The sequence below is a fragment of the Alternaria metachromatica genome (assembly GCF_023757995.1).
Source record: "Alternaria metachromatica strain BMP 0045 chromosome Unknown scaffold_28, whole genome shotgun sequence".
Classification (NCBI taxonomy): Eukaryota; Fungi; Ascomycota; class Dothideomycetes; order Pleosporales; family Pleosporaceae; genus Alternaria; species Alternaria metachromatica.
The window spans coordinates 130,074-150,724 of record NW_026055519.1 but is presented as its reverse complement, the minus strand read 5'-3'; the positions used below and the strand labels follow the sequence as shown (position 1 = coordinate 150,724).

Here is a 20,651-nt window from a genome sequence, read left to right as displayed (position 1 = left end):
GCAGGCATGACGCAGCAGAGATGCAGAAAAGTCCAGGCGTAGCTTGCCTAGAGTCCTGAAGCTTAAAAATGGCTCAATCTTCTCGAAAGCTACAAAAAGGCCCGGGGAGCCGGTAGCTTTGGGCTGGCAAGTTCGATCGGCGTCCTCCAGCAGCCGTTTGTCAATATGAAGCTTCAATACCTTGCGTTGCTGCCATTGGCATCTATCGCCAGCGCTAGCTGGTCGAAGAACATCAACTACCGCTCGCCTTCGGAGCACCACCCTGCCCTGGGTGTCTCAATCCACAAGGTTGTCAAGAGGAACGATCCAGCAAGCACCTATGCTGCCTCCAGCTTGAACTTCACCCATGGTGTCGCTTCAGGCGACCCATACCCCAACAGCGTCATCCTCTGGACCCGCGTCGCTCCTCAAAGCGACAACTCGCAGTCCAATGTCACGGTCACCGGCTACGCACCTCTTTTCGACCACGACAACGAGAAGTACGTCCAAGTTTCCAAGGCGCCGGTATGCGTAGAATACAAGGTCTACGACAACAAGAACTGCTCCACAGTCGTCGACTCCGGTAAGGTGTTCACGAGCTCTGATGTAGATTTTACCGTCAAGGTCGAGGCCAAGAACTTGAAGCCGTACACGAATTACTACTACCAGTTCAACGTGTGCGGTTCGGAGAACAAGAGTCCTCTCGGACGTACAAAGACCACGCCAAATGCGGACGACGATATCACCGATGTCAGCATCGCTGTGTACAGCTGTGCAAACTACCCATTTGGTTTCTTCAACGCCTACGGAAATACCGTTCGCAAGGTGCGTGCTGAAGACTGGTCATATCTTCTACTGAGCTAATCGTCGAACTAGGACTCTGTTGATTACGTCGTTCATCTCGGTGACTACATCTACGAATACAAGAATGGAGATTACGGCTGGGGCAACTCGCTTGGCCGCATTCCTCAACCAGATCGTGAGATCTTTACTCTTTACGACTACCGAAAGAGGCTCGCGACTTACCGTACCGACCTTGATCTCGTTGCTAGTCATGAGCAATTCCCATGGATTCCTGTTTGGGACGATCACGAGGTTGCTGACAACACCTACCGTGACGGCATGTCTGAGCTCAATAACACTGAAGACTCATTCCTCCGCGACGGTGGTGTCTCAGTCGACCAGCGCAAGATGAACGCTGTTCGCGCCTACTTCGAGTGGATGCCCATTCGTCAAGTTGACATGGATGACAACCTCAGGATCTGGCGTTCTTTCTCCATCGGAAAGCTTGTCGACTTGATGATGCTCGACACCCGTCAATACGATCGCTCCATCACCGATCTCTACTGGAACACAGACTACGTCCACGACATCTCCAACGATGCCGGCCGCTCTCTGATGGGCTCCCGTCAAGAGAACTGGTTCTACCGCAGTCTTTCCGAGTCTTCCGAGCGTGGCACAACATGGCGTATCGTCGGATCTCAAATCGTCTTCTCGCGCGTCAACCAATCCGCTGCCTACGGAGAAGACAACCCACTGAACTACGATGCATGGGATGGTTACCAATCGAACAAGAACCGCACGCTTAACCACTTGTACAGTAACAACATCAACAATAACATCTTCCTCGCAGGTGACAGCCATGCATCCTGGGTCAGCGACCTCATCTGGCTCGATGAGAAGGAATACGACTCCAGCACCGGCGCCGGCAGCATCGGTGTCGAGTTCGCCGGCTCAGCAGTCACATCCCCCTGCCCCTACGGCGCGAACATCACGCTCGCGACCGCCAACAACTACTCTTCCATCATCCAGTCCTCCAACGCTGAGCTCCAGTGGCAGGACCTTTACTACCGTGGCTACTTTGAGCTACACTTCACCCACGACGAGATGACCGCTAACTTCTTCGGCCTGCCGACTGTTGTTACGCGCAATGGCTGGGAGATCCCCATCGCCAACTTTACGGTCAAGAGCGGTGAGAATAGGCTACAGAGGCCTGTTGCGGGTGGTATGGTGGAGAGTGGAAGTTTGAAGGGCGGAAAGACAATGCAGACGAACTTGACTATTGATACCAACAATGGCACATGGTTCGTTAGTCAGGCAAACTTGTCGGTTTTGTAGATACAACATGGGTAGCTGAGGGTGCATGCCCACTAATGCAAGCCGTCATGCGTGTAGCCACCACCTTCCAGCCTTGGCTACCACAGTATATCAATACCACACTACTTGATATTACTATGACAGTTATTCTGAGGTGCTGAGTACTCGATGTACGTAAGCGATCATGGTCTTGTTTGTGGCGTGTGCCTCTGTTAGACTTGTCGCTACCCTTGCTACCATCTTCCTCATCTCTACCTAGACTGTATATACCAGTCGTTTTTGCTGACGCAATTCGCCGATTCAGAGAGCACTCCGGCTCTAGTGGGTATTGCAGAGGTCGTTTGCAGATTCCCTTGTGGCGTTCGTTCAACATTTGTCTAGGTGGGCACATTTGGAGTATTTGTTGCACGGGATATCATCTTGGGGGTTATATTTTCTACAATCCCCACGTATCTGTGCCATTTATCTCTACACAACTCTACAGCTAATGCTTTCCCATCACCTCCTTGGTGGCAAGATATCCCCACGCCTCGTCTGCCTTCTCCTGATTGCGCCTAAAAAAAACTGATGCCGCCACCACCGGAAATGATGCTATAAGCGTCCAGCAGAACAGCCAGCTGATATCTATCATTGGCTTGCACCGTCGCTTGTGTGGTGTGGGTCAGCATATCTCAGCCTTGTCAGAGGGGCCCTCAGGATGGCCAACCCCCTCTTGTGGAGCTGAAAACTCGGGTGGGGAGTTGCTTTTTGCTTTTAGTATCGACGACTGCCAATTTTGCTTGACGAACCCTGCGTATGGTCTTCTTCTTTCCATCGTCGGTATAAATCATCAAGTATTTTAACTTAAATAAGACGAGTCGAGCTTCTCTCAGTGACTATAGCACACGATGGTGCGAAATTATGGGTGCGTAATCAGTCCATTCTCATGGTGATGAAAACGCGTAAATCCCTCCCAACAAATGAAAGCCGGCGGTTAGATGACCGTTTGCGACAGCGTCATGCTGCGAACTGGAAGAATCGACATGCGGGGCGACCTTGAAATCGTTCAGCTGACGGAATGTGCGTCTCGAATGAGTTCGTTTTGGCGATAATGCAAGCCACTGGAGTGACTAGCGAATCGGTGTAGGCAGCACCCGAGACCACTTCATCTTTATCATAACCTCAGCCTTGTATCTGGAACAGTCCATATCCATCTTACAACCCTACCCTTGAGCGCTCTCGATCTGCCTTCCGGCTTGCGATGCTCGAGGTTTGTGTCTGTCGGAGCCTTCTCGCGGCGCCACTGCTTGCTTCGTTACGAGTCCCATGTACGCGCGCTCCATGTAAGTCTTGTGCAAAAGATCTGAACGCGGGAGCGTATGTTTCTCAGCCTGAGACGGGAGGCGGAAGTAAGCGTTGCGTTGGCGGTCCATAACTGGCTCGTCAACACATTATTAGTTCTGCGGTACGTTAAAGATGTTGCGAGGCCCCTCACGGGACTATGCTGTTGCTGCCCAAGTCGGGCGCTTCAGGGCGTGAGGTACAAGGCTGAGGCAAGAAGGAACAGCGTATGCCAATGGAGGTACAGCGCATATATCGTTGCCCCGAATCTTTGCGACACAGCTCAAATATCGCCTTCACCCGGCAGATATCCAAGGGGTTATCCTGGCCTGGTCGTCCAAGTCTGCCAATCAACTTAGCTTGCGCTTCTGCTGATCAAGAAGAATGGACGCAGCTCAACAACTCAATGTTGGTATTGGCATCACTTACGCAGTCCGTCACCTTCGAACCATCTTCTTAGCTTCAAAGTTGATGTATCCTGATACCTGGAAGACAGATGCAGCAGGTAAGACTATAAGTCATCAAAGTAGTGACATGACTTCGACCTAATATTGATAGGTGACGAGCACGAGAGGCGTAGAGCCGAGATAGAAATGAGATTGAAGGCCAACAACTCATACCTGATAATCGGTGCGGGGACCGTTATCGCCGGGGAAGCACTTGGATACATCTACCGAACCGATAATCTCATGGACAAGCTTGTCAATCCGGCTAAAGATGGCACCAGCGGCGATTGGAAACCAACACGATCTGTGACCACTAAGCTCCTCGATGACATGGAGTCCGACCTCAGCCGAATCAGACCTTCATTGGATCAGATTGTTCAAGCGACGAACGATACGGTTTGGACGTGGGACGCCAGCCGCGGGCAATACTATTACTACGATACGCGGGACCGGATTAGCAAGTATCATAACGGAATGTGGCTGAGACTGGATGGATCACAGACAAGTCAGGAGCAGGAGATGCAGTTAGCCCAGGCTTACAACTTATCGGCTCAACCTTCATGGGGCCATCAAACCAGTGTTGACTCGGTCACAGCTTCCTTCCGCCAGATCACCATGGGCCGAGGAGAGGATGCAGCAATGAGATGACTACGTCGTCATATTCAGAAGCTCCTCAGTATGTATCTCCATAACATCAGCGCAGATTTTGTGTTTTCGAGTAAGCCAGTCCAGTTATTCGCTTTCGTACGTGGTGTTCGTTCATCGGAGAGAATGGAGGGGTTTTGTTCGTGCAGAGGTTTCGGATTTGTTTTGCTAGTCGCCTTCCATAACGCCGTGTCCAATGCTATTATACACGTGTATGTACACAACACATCTATACGAGTGTGCCGTCTGGCTCACCCGGTAGGCGCTTGACACGCCTCTGCTCCCAGTCGTCGATGTCTTTCGCCTGTAATCTCTGCGCAACTGTCAGTCCAGCCCCTACCAACCATGTTATTTCCTGGCATACGTACGTAGTACTCGTCCTTCATGTTCACCTTCCTCCGCTCTCCTCTCAGACCCATAGCCTGTTCATGTGTGATTTGCTGGTTCTTGCGATCATATCGCTCGTATCGCAGCGCCGTGGCTGGAGTCAACATGAACGACCCGAGAAGTATCGTAGACAGGAACGGTAGGCCGAAGAGTAAGAAGGGGTGCTTTTGGAGCGACTTTCGATACTTCGCGGCGAGCGAGTTGGGGAGTGTGGCGCTGAAGGACTTGGAGGTGAAGGGGCCAGGCATGGCTGCGGTCTAGGGCGTGCTCAACTCAAAATTGTGCAATATGGGTGTCGGTATGCGTGTTTGACGTATATAACGTTCGAGGTTGCGGGCGCAGTGTCTTGGATGAGGATGGTTCGATGCTTCCATATCGAATTGCGGAGTACCTAGCGCTCTTTCCCGAGATCGGGCTTAGCGCGGTCCCGTGACTACGTGATTTCGCGTCCACGTAAACCCATGCATCTTCTTAGCAAACCCCACACACTCGTCAAACCACCGATCATATCGCAAACTTCGTGATTGCAGACGGAGCCACGGATTAATAACGCGAAACGACACTCTTTGAAGGCCCACGAGCGCCACGCCGGAAATTGCAAACAGGAACCCCACCAGCGTCCAATCAGGCGAATCCACCGTCAATACCATCTTGAATCAGTCAAGACTGCTACGAACGCTCGCTTGAGTCTAAAGACCCAGCATCATCGCCAGCAGCCAGTTGCCAGGATTTCACTCTTTCCTTCCCTATCCGACATGCCACATCGGTAACGTGCATCATGGCCCGCAAAGGCGGGAGCTCGACTCAGCGGATGGCACCGCCACCTGTGACTAACGGCAACTCGAATGGCGTGCCCCCACCGTCGACCATTGCGGCCCAAATCGTCAATAATGCGTCAAATGTTCATGCGTGGCAGGGCGAGGCAACAAAAGTCAGCTTTGGTGAGCTGGTCAAAGAGTTTCTCCAACACCCAAACACGGACGAGCCCGATGCACAGCTCGTAGCGCTCATAAGTGTCATCGCCGAAGCAGGACTTGAAGGGCTGTTCAAAGATGATCCATTCGCCCAGGACCAGCAGAGACAGCAGGGTATTGACAGTATTGCCGCGCTCACTTTCATCTTGCAACAAAAGCCACATCTGCTGCTGAGCGTTAGAGAGACCGAAGATGACAGCATTTCTCGTCCTCCGCTCATTCTCTGGTTGGTTCCTAAGTTATTGGGCCTGTTAGCACATGAAGCACTCACCTATGTGCACGAACATGTACACCAAATACTGCATCTCTGCCTAAGCGCGCTCGCACGAACATCTGCCCTCTGGCGTCCCGCTGCAGCAGTCTCACAGCTTTACAGATCATGTGCGCAAAGTAAGTACTACCCTGATTTTCATTATGCGAGTACTCACGTCTATCTAGCTATTTTGACAGAGCTGCGGTCCATGGACGATCCAGCTTCGGCAGCTGTACTGTCTTTCAACCTACTCCTACCATCGTCAAGCAGCATCAGCGACTTTTGGCCAGACAGCCAACAAATCATTGCTTTGCCCCATGATCTGCAGCGAGCAGTTACTTCGCGACTCGGAGCTATCCATGCCGGGTTTTGTCTTCTCATCACCTTGGCATGTGTTGCTCCGCCCCAGGGCCGAGCGTCGGCGACGCCTAGTTCCCTGGATCACCATGTACCATGGATCATCGACTGTGCTCAAGATTTGTGGAAGCATTTTCGGCGTTGGACGGCAACTTCGGAGAGAGGCATCCTCGTCAATGAAATCACGCTCGCATATTTGCAGCTACTCGAAACTCTGTTCCTTCCTGCAGGCGCCCCAGGAGACCGTTCATTGGAATCACTGAAGAATGCACAGTCGCTTATCAATAGTCTCAGCGATCTCGTTGATGGTTTATCGACAGCGCCAGAGTTAGCGTCAGAAGTCATTCAAGTGCGACTGGCCATCATCCTTACCCGGTTACGCAGTGTCCTTACTTCGCCATTAACGGACGACTCAGCCACACGACGTCGAAAGAACATGAGCAGATCGGTCATTCTGAACGACGTTGAGGCTATCGTAGCTAGAGCCTGTCAGGATGCTGAACACTTCTCTCAGCTTCACAAAGACTTGCAGGTATGAGTGAAATACCGCAGATTTTGTCCATGCTGATCGAATCTAGCTCTCCCTTTGCCTCTGGACGGCACCAGGTATATGGCCTATACACATTGCGGACATACGAAGAGAGCTCTGCGAGGGCGATACTGGCAGTTTCTCGGATGCTCAACTTTCCGAAGAATCGACACCAATCCTGAAAAGTTTCCGGATGTTGAACTTGGGTAATGAGGAAAGGCCTGCGAAGAGGCGAAAGAAGCTCCTGGATACTCCAGACATCAATCATACCACCTATGAACGACTCGTGATGATACTGAATGGCAGTACCCATGACTCACCGGTTCTCAACCTAACCAATCTCCACAATATCATCGAGTAAGTTGTCTAAGTCGACCTAAATATACACTGCTGACAGCTACAGGGCAAGATACTCTTCTATGATGGACGACGATCAACAAAATGAACGTGTACAAGTGGACCTCATGACAGCGTTTGCGAAGATTGCATGCGCCGGTTCCCGATGTCTAGAACTATCTCAGTCTACGTCGCAGCCAGTGCATTCACTTAGCTGCGTGTTATGCGATACGAATTCTCGCCACGAACGAAGCGCCAGGACATACTGGAACAAACAGGACGATAGAGAGAGCTGGAAGGAAGTCATTGCCGCCATGCTTACCATAACCAAAGAGCCAGTATTTGAGGAGTCGCAGCAAGCTCGGGTACTAATGGCTGTCGCTATTGGCCGTGTCTATAACCACATCTCTGACTCTGAGTATCTGTCTCTCGAGATTTGTGAGCTAGGGCAGTGGCTGCTTGCGTCTATGAGCAGATCTCTGAGAGAACTGAAGCTTGCCGCAACAAGCTCCTTGATGGTATTCCTGCGGAACGATATATCCAAAAATACCCGCAGTAAGAATCGGCGGTCATTCATTGAGTTCCTGGACGCTTTAGCGCAGCGCGACGTTCTGTCCGATCAGGAGACGCTTATCATCGCGTATGGTCGAACAGCGTTGACGTGTGGAGAGCTCGAGCTACCCATCATATTACATCACTTGGTCGAATACTTTGGTCACTCCAACGCACTGGTGTGCGGTATGGCTTACCGCGAACTTGAAACCATCGCCAAAGGGTTGTCCATGTCCACGATGCAGCTCTTGAGTCCTTACTGGAAGGTCATCGGTTTCTCAGTGATCAAAGACTACATCAAAAAGCCCCAGAAAGCGCAGCAATTGGCAGATCTGATCGAGCAAAACGTCCGACAGTTGTTGGTACTGACGCAAGCGGATACCCTTCCGCATCTCGTTTTGAGCAAAAGAAGAGATATCATCGAAAAGATCGCCCAAGCACGGAAGGCTTCTATCATCGACGTCTTGACGTATCCAAGAGGTAATCTGTCCAAAATACTGGCTCTACTGCTATCACAGCCCGTTTCCGACGTTGAAAAGACAGCAATGGAAACACTAGCAGCCATTGAGCCTGCTATCCGAGACAGCAGCAATAACAGACTTGATTCGTGGGTTGCCCTAGACATCACTGGTGTTGCTATCGAGATACTCAGGCTGGCTGCAGACCAAGAGGGAGTCGGTAAGAAGCCATACTACAGCGCTTTCAGCACGCTGGCGTCACTCGCACCAGATACAAAATCAGGACAGCGCAAATCGACGTCAAAGTCCAAGAACCTAGATGCCTTCTGCGAGACGCATATCCTGGGCATCATCGCATATCTTTCGAACGTCATCGCGGCTCCTAGCGCCCAGGGTAAAGCCGCACAGTATACGATGCCGGACAGGAAAAATTGCATAGCTGCTATCGGCGATCTCATCTCCCTTGCACGCTTTAGCGTAAACGGCGCGTTACCGCAAATCCGCGCCTGTCTTCAATCAGCCATCGGAGATCCAGACCTATGCGACGATACATTCACCGTTTGGACTGCGTTTTTGGCAGCTCTTGATGGAGATGAAACAATGCTAGTCGTGGATCAAACCTTTGCACTGATTGTACAACACTGGTCGTTGTTCTCTTCAGACACGCAGCTCAAAGCCCACAAAGCTGTCGGAAGCATCATAAGCCAGTACAACCCCCAGCTTCGAGCTAGAGTCGAATATCTTCCCTCACTGGCCGGCATACCAATGTTCGCCAAGATTGAAGGCGAGTTGGCAAAGTTCAGAGATATGATTGAGACCATTAAGGTCTTCCAGGCCTTTAGCAATAGATGCAAAGACCAGACATCAGTCGTGGTGCGTCAGGCTCTGATAGAGCTTGTGCCTTATCTGGATGCCAATCAGCAGGAATTGCATCAGTCGATAGTTGGCCAAAAGCCTCTTCCGGTTTTGGCCGCATTGACGCGATCACTCCTCGATGCCAGCGTTCGTTTCTCGGAAGACCACTCCGATATCACGATTCTTTGTGCTCAGTGCCTTGGTATCATCGGTGGTCTTGATCCATACCGAGTGGAAACAGTCCGTGAAAAGAAGCGCGTCTTGATGCTTTCGAACTTCGCACGGAGAGACGAGGACATCGATTTCGTGGCATTGCTTCTCGAGCAAGTCCTGGTCAAGGTCTTCCTTTCTACCACAAATGCTAAACAACAAGGCTGGATCGCCTATGTTATGCAGGAGATGCTCAAGCATTGTGGGTTTAGTGCACTCCGTGGAGCAAAGCCCCGATCTTCGCAGGCTAGTACAGAGGCCCAGCGCTGGAATGAGATCCCAGAGGCTGTCAGAACTGTGTTAACTCCCTTCCTTGATTCGAAATACTCCGTCAATGTGAACACCTCGATACAATACGAGGGTGCGACATACCCGATATTCAACTCAAAGATCAGTCATGGCACCTGGCTCCAGACCTTTGTTCACGACCTACTGCGAAAGGGGCAGGGTGTGAACGTTGAAATGGTATTCCCTGTTCTAGCCAGAATCATCAAAGGATACGATCTCTCGATAGCTACCTTTATACTTCCATTTGCAGCTCTGAATGTCATCGTATCAGATAATGATGAGAACATGGAGAACGTAGGACGAGAGCTTTTGCAGGTGCTGCAGGCAGATATACATACCTCGGAGCAGCACGAAGTTTCGATCATCAAGCAGTGTAGCGAGGTAGGATCTTACAACTACTCCATCGAATGCATTTGCTAACACCTCGCAGAATGTCTTCCAGACATTGGATTATCTTTCTTCGTGGTTACAAGAGAAGAGAAAATCCGTCACTGACGCGAGAACGATGGCAGGAAAGACGGGGCGCGGTGTTTCCGAGGACGACGAGATGAACGCCATCAAGCAGCTCAGTCGCGTAGAGGGAATTCTCCAGCTCATTCCGGCGGAAATCATATCTCGAAGAGCTGTAGAGTGTGGTTCGTACGCTCGTGCCCTGTTCCACTGGGAACAGTACGTGCGCCAGCAGCGCGACATGAAGGCTGAATCAAACCAGCCATTCCAAGAGAAGGACGAACTGTTACAACATCTGCAGATGATCTACGCGCACATCGATGAACCGGATTGTATCGAAGGAATATCAGCTCATCTCAAAATCCTCAATCCCGAGCAGCAAATCCTCGAGGATCGCAAAGCTGGGCGGTGGACGGCGGCGCAAAGTTGGTACGAGATTGCACTTGCTGAGAGACCGAACGATGTCGAGACCCAGATCAATCTCCTCACTTGTTTGAAGGAATCTGGTCAATACGGTGAGTCAGTACGTGCATATCTCACGAAGACAAGCTAACGAAGATTCTAGACTCCATTCTCAACTATGTAGACGGCGTCCATGCGACTAACTCGCTTCCGAGCAGCACGTTACCTTTCGCAGCGGAAGCGGCTTGGTCTACTGGCAAATGGGAACAGCTCGAACGCCTTCTTACTGCTACCGGTAGCGATGATTCCAGTCTATTCGCGGACTTCAACGTTGGGATAGGCAGAGCTCTGTTGGCATTGCGCCACAACAGCCGCCCAGACTTCCAGGGCATCATTGAAGAGCTACGAGAACTTCTGGCGAAAAGCATGTCGCCATCAAGCACAACGTCTGTGCAGGCATCACATGATCATCTGGTCAAACTGCATGCACTATACGAGGTTGAGACTATAAGCGGTATGGGTAGTGGGATTGTAACAGACCGCGAAACCATTCTCGAAAACTTGGACAGACGCTTGGACATCATTGGGGCGTACACATCAGACAAGCAATACCTTCTGGGACTACGTCGCGCCGCTATGACGCTATCTCGGTCAGTATATCTCACCTGGCATTCGTTACGGAAACTAACAGAGAATAGCATCGAATTCGCAAATCTCGACGTTGCCTCCGCGTGGCTCACGACCGGAAGGCTGGCTCGCAAGGGAGGCTTCATGACTACAGCTTTCAATTCAGTTCTTCATGCTGAGCGACTTGGAGACAACGCGTCTAAGATTGAGTACTCAAAACTTCTATGGAAAGAAGGCCATCATCGCAAAGCGATACAAAATCTTCGTGGCGCTATCGACAGCAACGCGTTCCAACAAGAAGACACAGTGCCGATTAACGTCTCCGTAACCACAGCCGGTCGAGGCGAAGAGCATTCGATGAACAAGGTTAAGTGCCATGCTCAACTATTGCTCGCTAAATGGCTAGATCGCGCGGGTCAGACACAGTCAATGTCCTTGAAGGAAGAGTATGTGACTGGAGTGCAAACCTATCCTCGCTGGGACAAAGGTCACTACTACCTGGGTCGATGGTATCTGAAGCTACTCGAGTCAGAGAAGCAGCAGCCGATAACAAAACAAAGTTCCGAATACCTTGCTGGTAGTCTCATCAAGTTAGTCATCGAGAACTTTGTCCGCTCTACGGTATACGGGACAAAGTACTACTACCAGACCCTGCCTAAGATACTTACGCTGTGGTTGGACATGGGTATGGAAGTTATGAGCAGCACACCCAAAACCGCCAAAGACAAAGAGTTTCATGAGCATCGGCTCAACTATCTCGACCACATCAACAAATACCTCAAGCGCTACGCCGGAGAGCGGATGCCTGCTTTCGCATGGTACACCGCTTTCCCGCAGATCATCACACGCATCAGCCATCCGAATAAGAGCGTTTGGGATGCTCTTCAGACGATCATCATACGAGTCGCGTCGACGTATCCGCAACAAGCGCTATGGGCTTTGCTCGCTGTTCTCCACTCCACGCAGGATGACCGCAGAGCTCGGGGCGCTACTGTATTGCAACGACTACGCGTAAGTTCTCGATCTGGTCAAGATCAGAAATCAGCTAACAAGAAGAAGGACGCATCGAAGCGCAAAGGCGCTGCTATCGATCTCAAGGCCCTCATCATTCAAGGGCAGCGGCTTACTGACGCACTACTGGCGGCTTGTGATGCCCCCATAGAATCACGGATAGCACACGTGAGTCTAGCAAGGGATCTGGGGTTCCAACACAAGCTTGCTCCCACGCCGTTGGTTGTTCCTATCGAAGCCAACCTACTTCCAAATCTGCCTGCTGGCAACGACAGCCAAACTATCCGCCGTCACAACCCATTCCCAGCCGACGCCATCACCATTCAATCCTTCGACGACGACGTACTAGTCCTATCCTCTCTCCAACGCCCCCGAAAGCTCAACGTCCGCGGCTCAGACGGCCGCTCCTACGGCCTCCTCTGCAAGCCCAAAGACGACCTCCGCAAAGACCAACGCCTCATGGAGTTCAACGCCATGATCAACCGCGCCCTGCAAAAAGACATCGAATCCAGCAAGCGCCGCCTCTACATCAAAACCTACGCCGTCACGCCTCTCAACGAAGAATGCGGCGCAATCGAATGGGTCGAAGGCCTCAAGCCCATGCGCGACATCATCCTCCGTTTCTACCGCCAAATGGCCATTCCCATCGACTACGGCGAGATCCGCCTCCTCCTCAACGAAGCCTCGTCGTCCCCATCCAAAATCCCCATCTTCACTGAACGCATCCTCGGTAAATTCGTGCCTGTGTTACATGGATGGTTTGTTGAGACGTTTCCCGAGCCGGAGGCGTGGTTCGCGGCGCGTCTGCGATACACGAGATCTTGCGCTGTGATGAGTATAGTCGGTCACGTCCTCGGTCTGGGAGATCGACACGGCGAGAACGTGCTGTTAGAGCAGGGCGACGGCGGTACCTTCCACGTCGATTTCAACTGCCTCTTCGACAAGGGTCTCACATTCGAGAAACCCGAACTCGTTCCCTTCCGCCTCACGCACAATATGGTCGATGCCATGGGCCCCCAAGGCGTCGAAGGCCCCTTCCGCAAAGCCGCCGAACTGACGTACAAACTGCTCCGCCAGCACGAAGACACGCTCATCACTATCCTAGAGACCTTTGTGCACGACCCCACGGCCGATTTCCTGGGAGGCAAACGTCGTAAGAAGATTGTTGGCGTCCCGGATACGCCGCAGGAGGTGCTGGATATTACTAGGACAAAGGTGAATGGGTATCTCAAGGGGGAGAGTGTGCCGTTGAGTGTGGAGGGCTATGTTGATGCGCTTATTGCTATGGCGGTGGATCCGATGAATTTGGCGAGTATGTATATTGGGTGGTGTGCTTTCTTTTAGGGTTGTTGTGTTTCGTTTTAAAAGTCGGGGTATGCGTGTAGGTGTGTATGTCAGTATCGTTACTTCGTTCTATAACTAGATCAGTGTTAGCAATCAGTATCGTTCTTTACATCGCATACCTCTAGACCATGCGCAAAGCTGTCACCCCGATTTCCACACCCTGCAGACAAGACTCCGTGCATATACAATTGGCATTACAATACGTAATTGTAAAATAAAGGTAGGTACTCCCATTCTCTTTGGAACCCGGATAAAAAAAAAAGAGACCAACGCCTGTAACAAAACACTCGTTAAGAAAAAGAGGTTGATGCTACCCAAAAAGGGACTCGCTCGAGCGGATATTCAGTCGTGTAAGCATCGTCTTCGTGCGATCGTCTCTTGCGTACCCTCGGACCCAAGCTTGCTTCTTGCTCCCATCAGATCAAAGCCGTAGCATGTCTGTCATTCGCATCCATAGCATGACCACTGCCCCCTCATGTGCCTGACAATCTCAGTCCAAAATGTCCATCTCCTCTTATTCCCTCTCTCTCCCAGACTACACCTCCTTTCTAGCAGCACTTCCCGCCCATACCCGCGTTTCCGTCACCTTGCCCGCTAACATCGACCTTGGGGGCAGCCGTCTGATCCGTCCTGGCGGTATCGATAAGGCGCTTCTTGATGTCACCGGCGAGACTGTAAAACGCCTGGTCGACGTTGATGTTGCTCTTGGCCGAGACCTCGAGGAAGGGGATGCCGAGTTCGTCGGCGAGGGCCTGGCCCTGTTCTGTGGAGACGGCGCGCTTCTCTTCCCAGTCGCACTTGTTGCCGATGAGGATCTTGTTGACGCCTTCGGTGGCGTGTTGCTCGACGTTGGAGAACCATGTGCGGATGTCTGGTTACAGAGTTAGTGGGTTCTTTATTGAGGACTTCATGCTTCCTGAGCTGGGATGGTAGAAGGTATGTGTGCGTGGGCGGCGGGACGTACTGTTGAAGCTCCTTTCATCCGTGACGTCGTAAACTAGCAGGATACCCATGGCACCTCTGTAGTACGCCGTGGTAATGGTCCGGAAGCGCTCTTGGCCGGCGGTATCCCATATCTGCAGCTTCACGCGCTTGCCGTCGAGCTCGATGGTGCGGATCTTGAAGTCGATGCCGATGGTGGTGATGAACGAGGGCGTGAAGGAGTCTTCGCTGAAGCGCAGCAGGCAGCACGATTTGCCTACGCCCGAGTCGCCTATGAGGAGTAGTTTGATCTACGCGGGGGAGTGTTAGTGTGGGTCTGTGTATATAGGCGGTGGAGGGGCGTTCAGGGTCCAGCATGTATGCGGAAGCTGGGCAGGCGCATGTCAGAAAGAGGCATAGGGCGAAGCTTACGAGAAAGTCATAATTCCTGGAGCCAGCCATCTTGATATGGAGTCGTGGGATGCGTTATCGAGCGGAGGTGGTTGCGGAGTTGGCGCCCGCCGGTTTGGGGTGTGCGGTGGAGCTGGCGGTGGGTGGTTGCGGAAGAATGGCGGTGATAGACTTGAGCCTGATGATATGTTGTATACGCGGGAACAGGCGGGCTTGGGGTGAATGTTGCTGTGTGGTTAACAGCAGGCAGCGAAGTAAACGGCGTGGGAGCGAGTTCACAGGTGCTGGCCAACGTTGGACGTTAGCGCCAATAGTCCGCACGGGCTTCACCACCTCCGTCACTGCAGCTGTCGTCTGCGAGTGACGAGAGGCGGCTGGCTTGGTGGCAACTGCGCATCTGCCTTGACTCGGCTGTCACTACCGGCATCACCACCCAGCACACGAGACACGGTCAGGTGCTGGCGTTGAAGAGCCTCATTTTCTAGGCTTTGTTTTGGCCTCGGTACCTACCCACGCGATACTTGTTGAGCTAGTCTTGGATAGTAGACATCTGATCTGTCATGTCCCGCCTGCACCTATTGAGAACACGGTTCTAAAATTACAAGCTTCTTCGTATGTTTGTATTGAAGTGGGTATGTACGCTGATCATAAATGCGCTGTGACTGGATCATCCCAGTTGCGAAGCCGCCCTCAAGTAAACCATTTCGAGTACGCCCACCTAATGCGCTCAACTACTTTTTGCTGTCGCTGCAGCCCACTTCTCACGTCAACAAGCTCATCTATCTCTACCAGGAAGTCGTGGAAGATGCGTCGGGGTAGTATGCCACTCGCAGCCTGTCGCAGGAGATGCACTTCGCAGAGGAGGAGACCGTGATCCTTGTAGGAAATTTCGCCGTCTTCTGTGGGTGTTGCGCTGGTAAGGATGCGATCGATGTTGCGCAGGATGAGCAGCATGCGGCCCTGCCTCGCCCACATCTGGACGCCTTTACGGCTGCTGAAGACGCCTCGGAGGTATCGGTAGACGCCGATACTGACGAGAACACCAGGCGTCAGACCGATGAAGCCGAAGAGCAACTCCTGGCTCTTCAGAATGCTGTCAATACCGCTCATTGCGACTTCTACATCAACCTTGGTCTTCTGCACCTGGATGAGCAGCGCGCTAGCTAGGTTACCGACTATCGCGCCCTTGACCGGACTTTGGATGTCCTTTTCGTAAGATCTCAAGACCGTGGTCAGATCGCCTTCGCGGACCTTCGCCCTGATATCGGCAATTTGAGTCTCGTTCAAGGCGGGGCCTTCAGGGTTCTTCACCGCAAAGTCAATGACCATGCGCTCAAGGCTTGCGCGGTCAGACTCCAAGCTTCGTTTGCTCATGATGGAAACCTCGCTATCTTCGTTGTGGCGGATGGTACCAATGATCCTCATTGCAGGCTCCACGACCCAATTTGTCCAGAAGTCGATTACAGTCTGTCCTAGTTCGCGTACCCAGGCCAGAATCTCTTCTTTCCGGTTGACAAATATACGCAAGATAGTGGTCGAGGATACGAGGAGCATGGTGGCAGGTAGCCAGTACCGGATGAGGATAGATGGACGTCCGTTCTCCTTGACGACAGCGTTGAAGTCTGAGGTGTAGGCAGGCAATGCTTCCTGGAGCAGATATTGCAGTCGCTCTGCGACATCGGCCGGCTTAAGCGTGGTTGCCGTTCGTTCTCCGGTGGGTTCGTGCAGCGAGTAGAGTTGGTCATCTTGAGTAATGCCAGCAACAGAGTCGTCAAACTTATTAACGGATATCTCTGCAGCGTTCACGCTTTGGATGACGGCGTCCATCAGGGCGATGTTCTTAGCCATGACGCTCTTCCATCTGTGTCCGCTTTGTGCGCCGAGCAGTGGGGGAGATTGGGTGCCATCGTCGTGTACACTGGGATGGTTAGTAGTCGATCACTTTCTACGTGGTCGTTTGGTAGCATACCTTTCATTACCCAGCCCTTCGCCTAGAAGCACACCGAGCGCGTTCGCATTGATGAGCCGTATCTTCCTCAACGCTGCACGCTTCCTCCTGCCTTCATTCCTCACCAGCGCCAACGGGCTCACGACCCTTCGCTGGATGTTGGCAATGCTGCGCTCTTGCACCGCATCCTTGACGAGGCCATAAAACTGGCTCCACCCATCAGCCAATTGTCCACCCCTCGACCGCACATCGCGATATATCTCCTGCGACCATTTCCACACCCGAACCGGCGATGTTTGTATCGAGTATAACCCAGCAAATCGGTAGGTGGACAGGATGTCGTCCCAGTACCACAGATCGTCTTCCAACGGGATAGTCTGTTCCAATATCGTATTCAGAACCTGTCCGTAGACCTGCGTCGTCGCCTTGCTGACTAGCAGCCATTCCAGTTCATGTTCGTAGCTCGCATCCTCGTAGCTGCTGGCGATGTTGGCACGCTGCAGCGTCTCGGATATGCGTGCGATGGACACAAGACTGTGTTTGGATGACGCGGTCGTGGAGAGGGACTTGATGAGGTACTGCAGGTGCGCGATTCGTGTCGTCTTGGTGGGGTCGTGGGCTTCCTCGGCGGTGATGGAGAAGCTGCCTTGTCGTGTCGCCGACAGCTGCAGCCGGTCGAGCTGGCTGTCAATCCGACGCACTTGGCTACAAGTCTATTAGCCAAGATATTGCACCATGTCAGTACTTCCAACTTACTCAACCACGAAAGACATGGCTACCGGCGCGTGGGCTTTCACATGGAGGATGCGGCGGGATTATTTTGGTACGAGGGGATCTGGAGATCTGAACCGGGATGACGCGCCCCCACCCGCCGCCAATGACGTTCTAGGCCTGCCATCAATCCATCACCGCCAGTTGCACGCAGTTTCCATTTCCTGCCACATGTTTCCTTCTCTCCAACACACAGAGACGAGCCAGCTACAAATGCGATGTTTGTATGTGACATGCTCCGACGTCTACCACTCGATAAACCTGAGTAAACCTACTCATCCGATAACGCGAACACATAAACGCCTTTTAGGGGATCAAGCTAATGCAACTGGACTTGAAGACTAAATTGGTATTCGAGTGTATTTGACACGCCATTCCCTTATCCGATGCCTATCGCTCATTCTAACGACGGTGCCTTCTACCCCGAGCAAGTCCGCATGACAGTGAATCTACCATCGCTCGCAGTTTTCTCTATGACGTCGCAGCAAATCTTCTATAATAACAAACAACTATAGCCAGACTATTGAGCGGCTGCAACCAGACCTGGCTGCTGGACGCTTCCGACCGACCGTGCCACAATGCACTCGCAGCAACACCACCCCGAACAGGAAACTCGTCTCCGACCCAAGAACCAGTCTAGCGGTCTCCCCTAAAAGCAAACAGAGGCACAAAAAAACGGCGTCCATCCAATTTCCACAGCCTGTCGGGTTCGAAACAGTGGTAGAGGTGCTAACTAGCGACGCGAGCGCTCATTCGGACCGAGGGCTGATCAGCGACATCGTCCAAATCCGATTCCATGGAACGCAATTGCAAAGCGCTTGCCTCGTCGTCGGAGAGACGGGCGCTCATTGGCTCCAGCACGGGACTTGCTGAACGGGAGAGATCAACTTGCGGCACAGTCAATCTGATACCGTTTGGCTGGTCAGGGGCTAGCAGGGTCCCCTCGTCGACAAGCGAGTCGCGCTTTCTGGGGAGCTTCTGGCGCATGCCTAGTTCGGAGCCTACGCGCTCGATGCTCTTGAAGTACTGAGGAGTGTTAGATGAGAACTAAAAGAGAAGGGTGTCGATGGGCGTACCTTTACGGTCTTGACTTGCAACTCCAATGTGGCGTCTTCGTCGACGACGATCATCGGATGCGGGTGCATTTGGAGGCTGGACAGCGTCCACATGTGGTTCACGCCGCCTTCGATGCACCGCTGGAGGGCTAAGGCCTTGTGTGCGCCTGTGATTATGATGACGACTTCGCGCGCCTGAGGAACGTTAGACATTGTTGAAGTACTTGGTGGTGTTACTCACATCAAGGACAGTCTGCACGCCCACGGTCAACGCCATCTTCGGCACCTGATCGAGGTTGTTTCCAAAGAACCTTGAGTTGGCCAGAATGGTATCGTATGCAAGAGTCTTCACGCGGGTCCGAGACTTGAGGCTGGAACCAGGCTCGTTGAAGGCAATGTGTCCATCTGGCCCGATGCCGCCGAGGAACAGCTCGATGCCACCAGCACGTTGGATCTTCTCTTCGTAGTCATGGCATTCGACTTCCAGGTCAGGTGCATTCCCGTTGAGGATGTTGATGTTCTCGGGTTTCACGTCGACATGGGAGAAGAAGTGCTTATACATAAAGCTGTGGTAGCTCTCGGGGTGATCACGCGGGATACCGACATACTCGTCCTGATTGGGTCAGCATCACTCTATATCACGCTGCTGTGAGACATTGGACGCAAGGGTGCGGCGCCATATGCAGGGCGGTAGTTCGTACCATATTAAACGTGACCACATTGCGGAAGGAGACTTGGCCCGCTTTGTGGCGCTGTACAAGATGCTCGTAGATCAGGACAGGGCTGCTCCCAGTAGGCAGACCTAAGACAAAGGGTCTTTCTGGTGTTGGGGCAAAGGTGTTGATGCGCTCTATGCTGCGGCGTTAGTCGATATTAAGACACAACGAAGGAGCGAGGAATGCACCAATGACATAGTCGGCGATGTATTGGGACGCAGCCCTCGGATCGTCTCGAATGATTAGCCGCCTATAAGCGGTAAGCCGGGTGTCAGAAAACAAAGGTGTGCATGCTCATACATGATGTATGTATTGTTTGTGTCACTTGCAAGGAGTGTGTGCGGAGTGAGGGGTCCAAGGTCATTCCTGCAGCGGGATGAGGGCGATTTCTATGAGGACTTCAACAGCTTCACGTCATTCTGGGGCAGGGTAGGATCGTGAGCTCGATCATCATCCAACGTCTCTTCATCGAAATGACAACGGCCAAACTTTCCGCATCTGAACACGTTCTCTGCAGCGCTCTCTGTATCGGTCCGCATGGTCGCGGTGCGTCATGCAATGGACGGTTGAGGGTGAACGTAGTGGTACAACGCGCCTATCTGCACCACCTTGGGCCGTGGACCCCAGTTCACTGCCATGTGCAATGTTACAGGAGCATGGCGGGGCGTGGTCATCACCGTCGCGTGTGATAGCAGTGGGAACTGAGCCGGGCGTGGGCCGCAAACTAGCCGTCACGGGCAGCCAGCAACGAACATCACGATAGCAGGCGTCACTGATAAGGCCTTGGTGCTGATGGAGTCGCAAAAGGACAATGTTACATTTCTGACTCGGGTGGTGGCGGGCGGAGAGCGTTGCACTTGTGGCTCTAGTGGGCGTCTTCTAGCTCGCGCAGCCCACTCAGCCCAGGACCGGGGGCTCAACCAACAATGTGGTCGCAGGCGCATGCAGATCCATGCATCGTCGATAAGCAGGCCTGCAACGCCCCGCTTTGACCTTCGATGGCTGTCCCGAGAACCACTGACGACGGCCGTCCGGGCACCTGTAGCCGGCGCTCAAGGCTGCTGACGGCGTTGTACATACGGCTGGCGCTGCGGAACACGGATGCTTGTTGCCCTTTGTGCAGTGTCAGCCTGCGCCAGCGAATCCTTGACCGACGGCTGTCACCTTTGTGTGGGCTTGCAGTCGTTTATCTCTTTGTGGAGGCCAGGCTGTGTCGCGTGCTGTGTCCGCCTCGCTACCCCGATGCAGGTTGGCTGGGGAGATTTGGTCGTGAATGGACCGTGTGAGGACCCTAGCTGACGGTCTGCTT

The 20,651-nt window shown here is 52.6% G+C and overlaps 5 protein-coding genes across 5 annotated transcripts; 2 read left to right on the top strand and 3 right to left on the bottom strand.

The window, feature by feature from the left end:
- Positions 1–165: 165 nt before the first annotated feature.
- Positions 166–2,097, top strand: J4E83_008903 (uncharacterized protein; the record flags this gene model as incomplete). Its single annotated transcript, XM_049335796.1, has 2 exons — positions 166–804; positions 856–2,097. 2 exons carry the CDS (start codon positions 166–168, stop codon positions 2,095–2,097), a joined length of 1,881 nt encoding a protein of 626 aa, XP_049185062.1.
- A 2,619-nt stretch (positions 2,098–4,716) lies between these two features.
- On the bottom strand, positions 4,717–5,122 carry COX16 (Cytochrome oxidase assembly; the record flags this gene model as incomplete). The annotated part of the gene is made up of 2 exons (XM_049335795.1): positions 4,717–4,800; positions 4,856–5,122. 2 exons carry the CDS (start codon positions 5,120–5,122, stop codon positions 4,717–4,719), a joined length of 351 nt encoding a protein of 116 aa, XP_049185061.1.
- Positions 5,123–5,652: 530 nt separating this feature from the next.
- Positions 5,653–13,520, top strand: J4E83_008901 (uncharacterized protein; the record flags this gene model as incomplete). The annotated part of the gene is made up of 8 exons (XM_049335794.1): positions 5,653–6,238; positions 6,287–6,990; positions 7,037–7,344; positions 7,391–10,067; positions 10,117–10,651; positions 10,702–11,188; positions 11,237–12,176; positions 12,225–13,520. 8 exons carry the CDS (start codon positions 5,653–5,655, stop codon positions 13,518–13,520), a joined length of 7,533 nt encoding a protein of 2,510 aa, XP_049185060.1.
- Positions 13,521–14,068: 548 nt separating this feature from the next.
- On the bottom strand, positions 14,069–17,573 carry J4E83_008900 (uncharacterized protein; the record flags this gene model as incomplete). The annotated part of the gene is made up of 5 exons (XM_049335793.1): positions 14,069–14,391; positions 14,485–14,752; positions 15,618–16,770; positions 16,822–17,505; positions 17,557–17,573. 5 exons carry the CDS (start codon positions 17,571–17,573, stop codon positions 14,069–14,071), a joined length of 2,445 nt encoding a protein of 814 aa, XP_049185059.1.
- Positions 17,574–18,300: 727 nt separating this feature from the next.
- GNPDA1 (Glucosamine-6-phosphate isomerase 1) lies at positions 18,301–19,330 on the bottom strand (the record flags this gene model as incomplete). The annotated part of the gene is made up of 4 exons (XM_049335792.1): positions 18,301–18,597; positions 18,648–18,821; positions 18,868–19,239; positions 19,328–19,330. 4 exons carry the CDS (start codon positions 19,328–19,330, stop codon positions 18,301–18,303), a joined length of 846 nt encoding a protein of 281 aa, XP_049185058.1.
- Between the last annotated feature and the right edge of the window lie 1,321 nt (positions 19,331–20,651).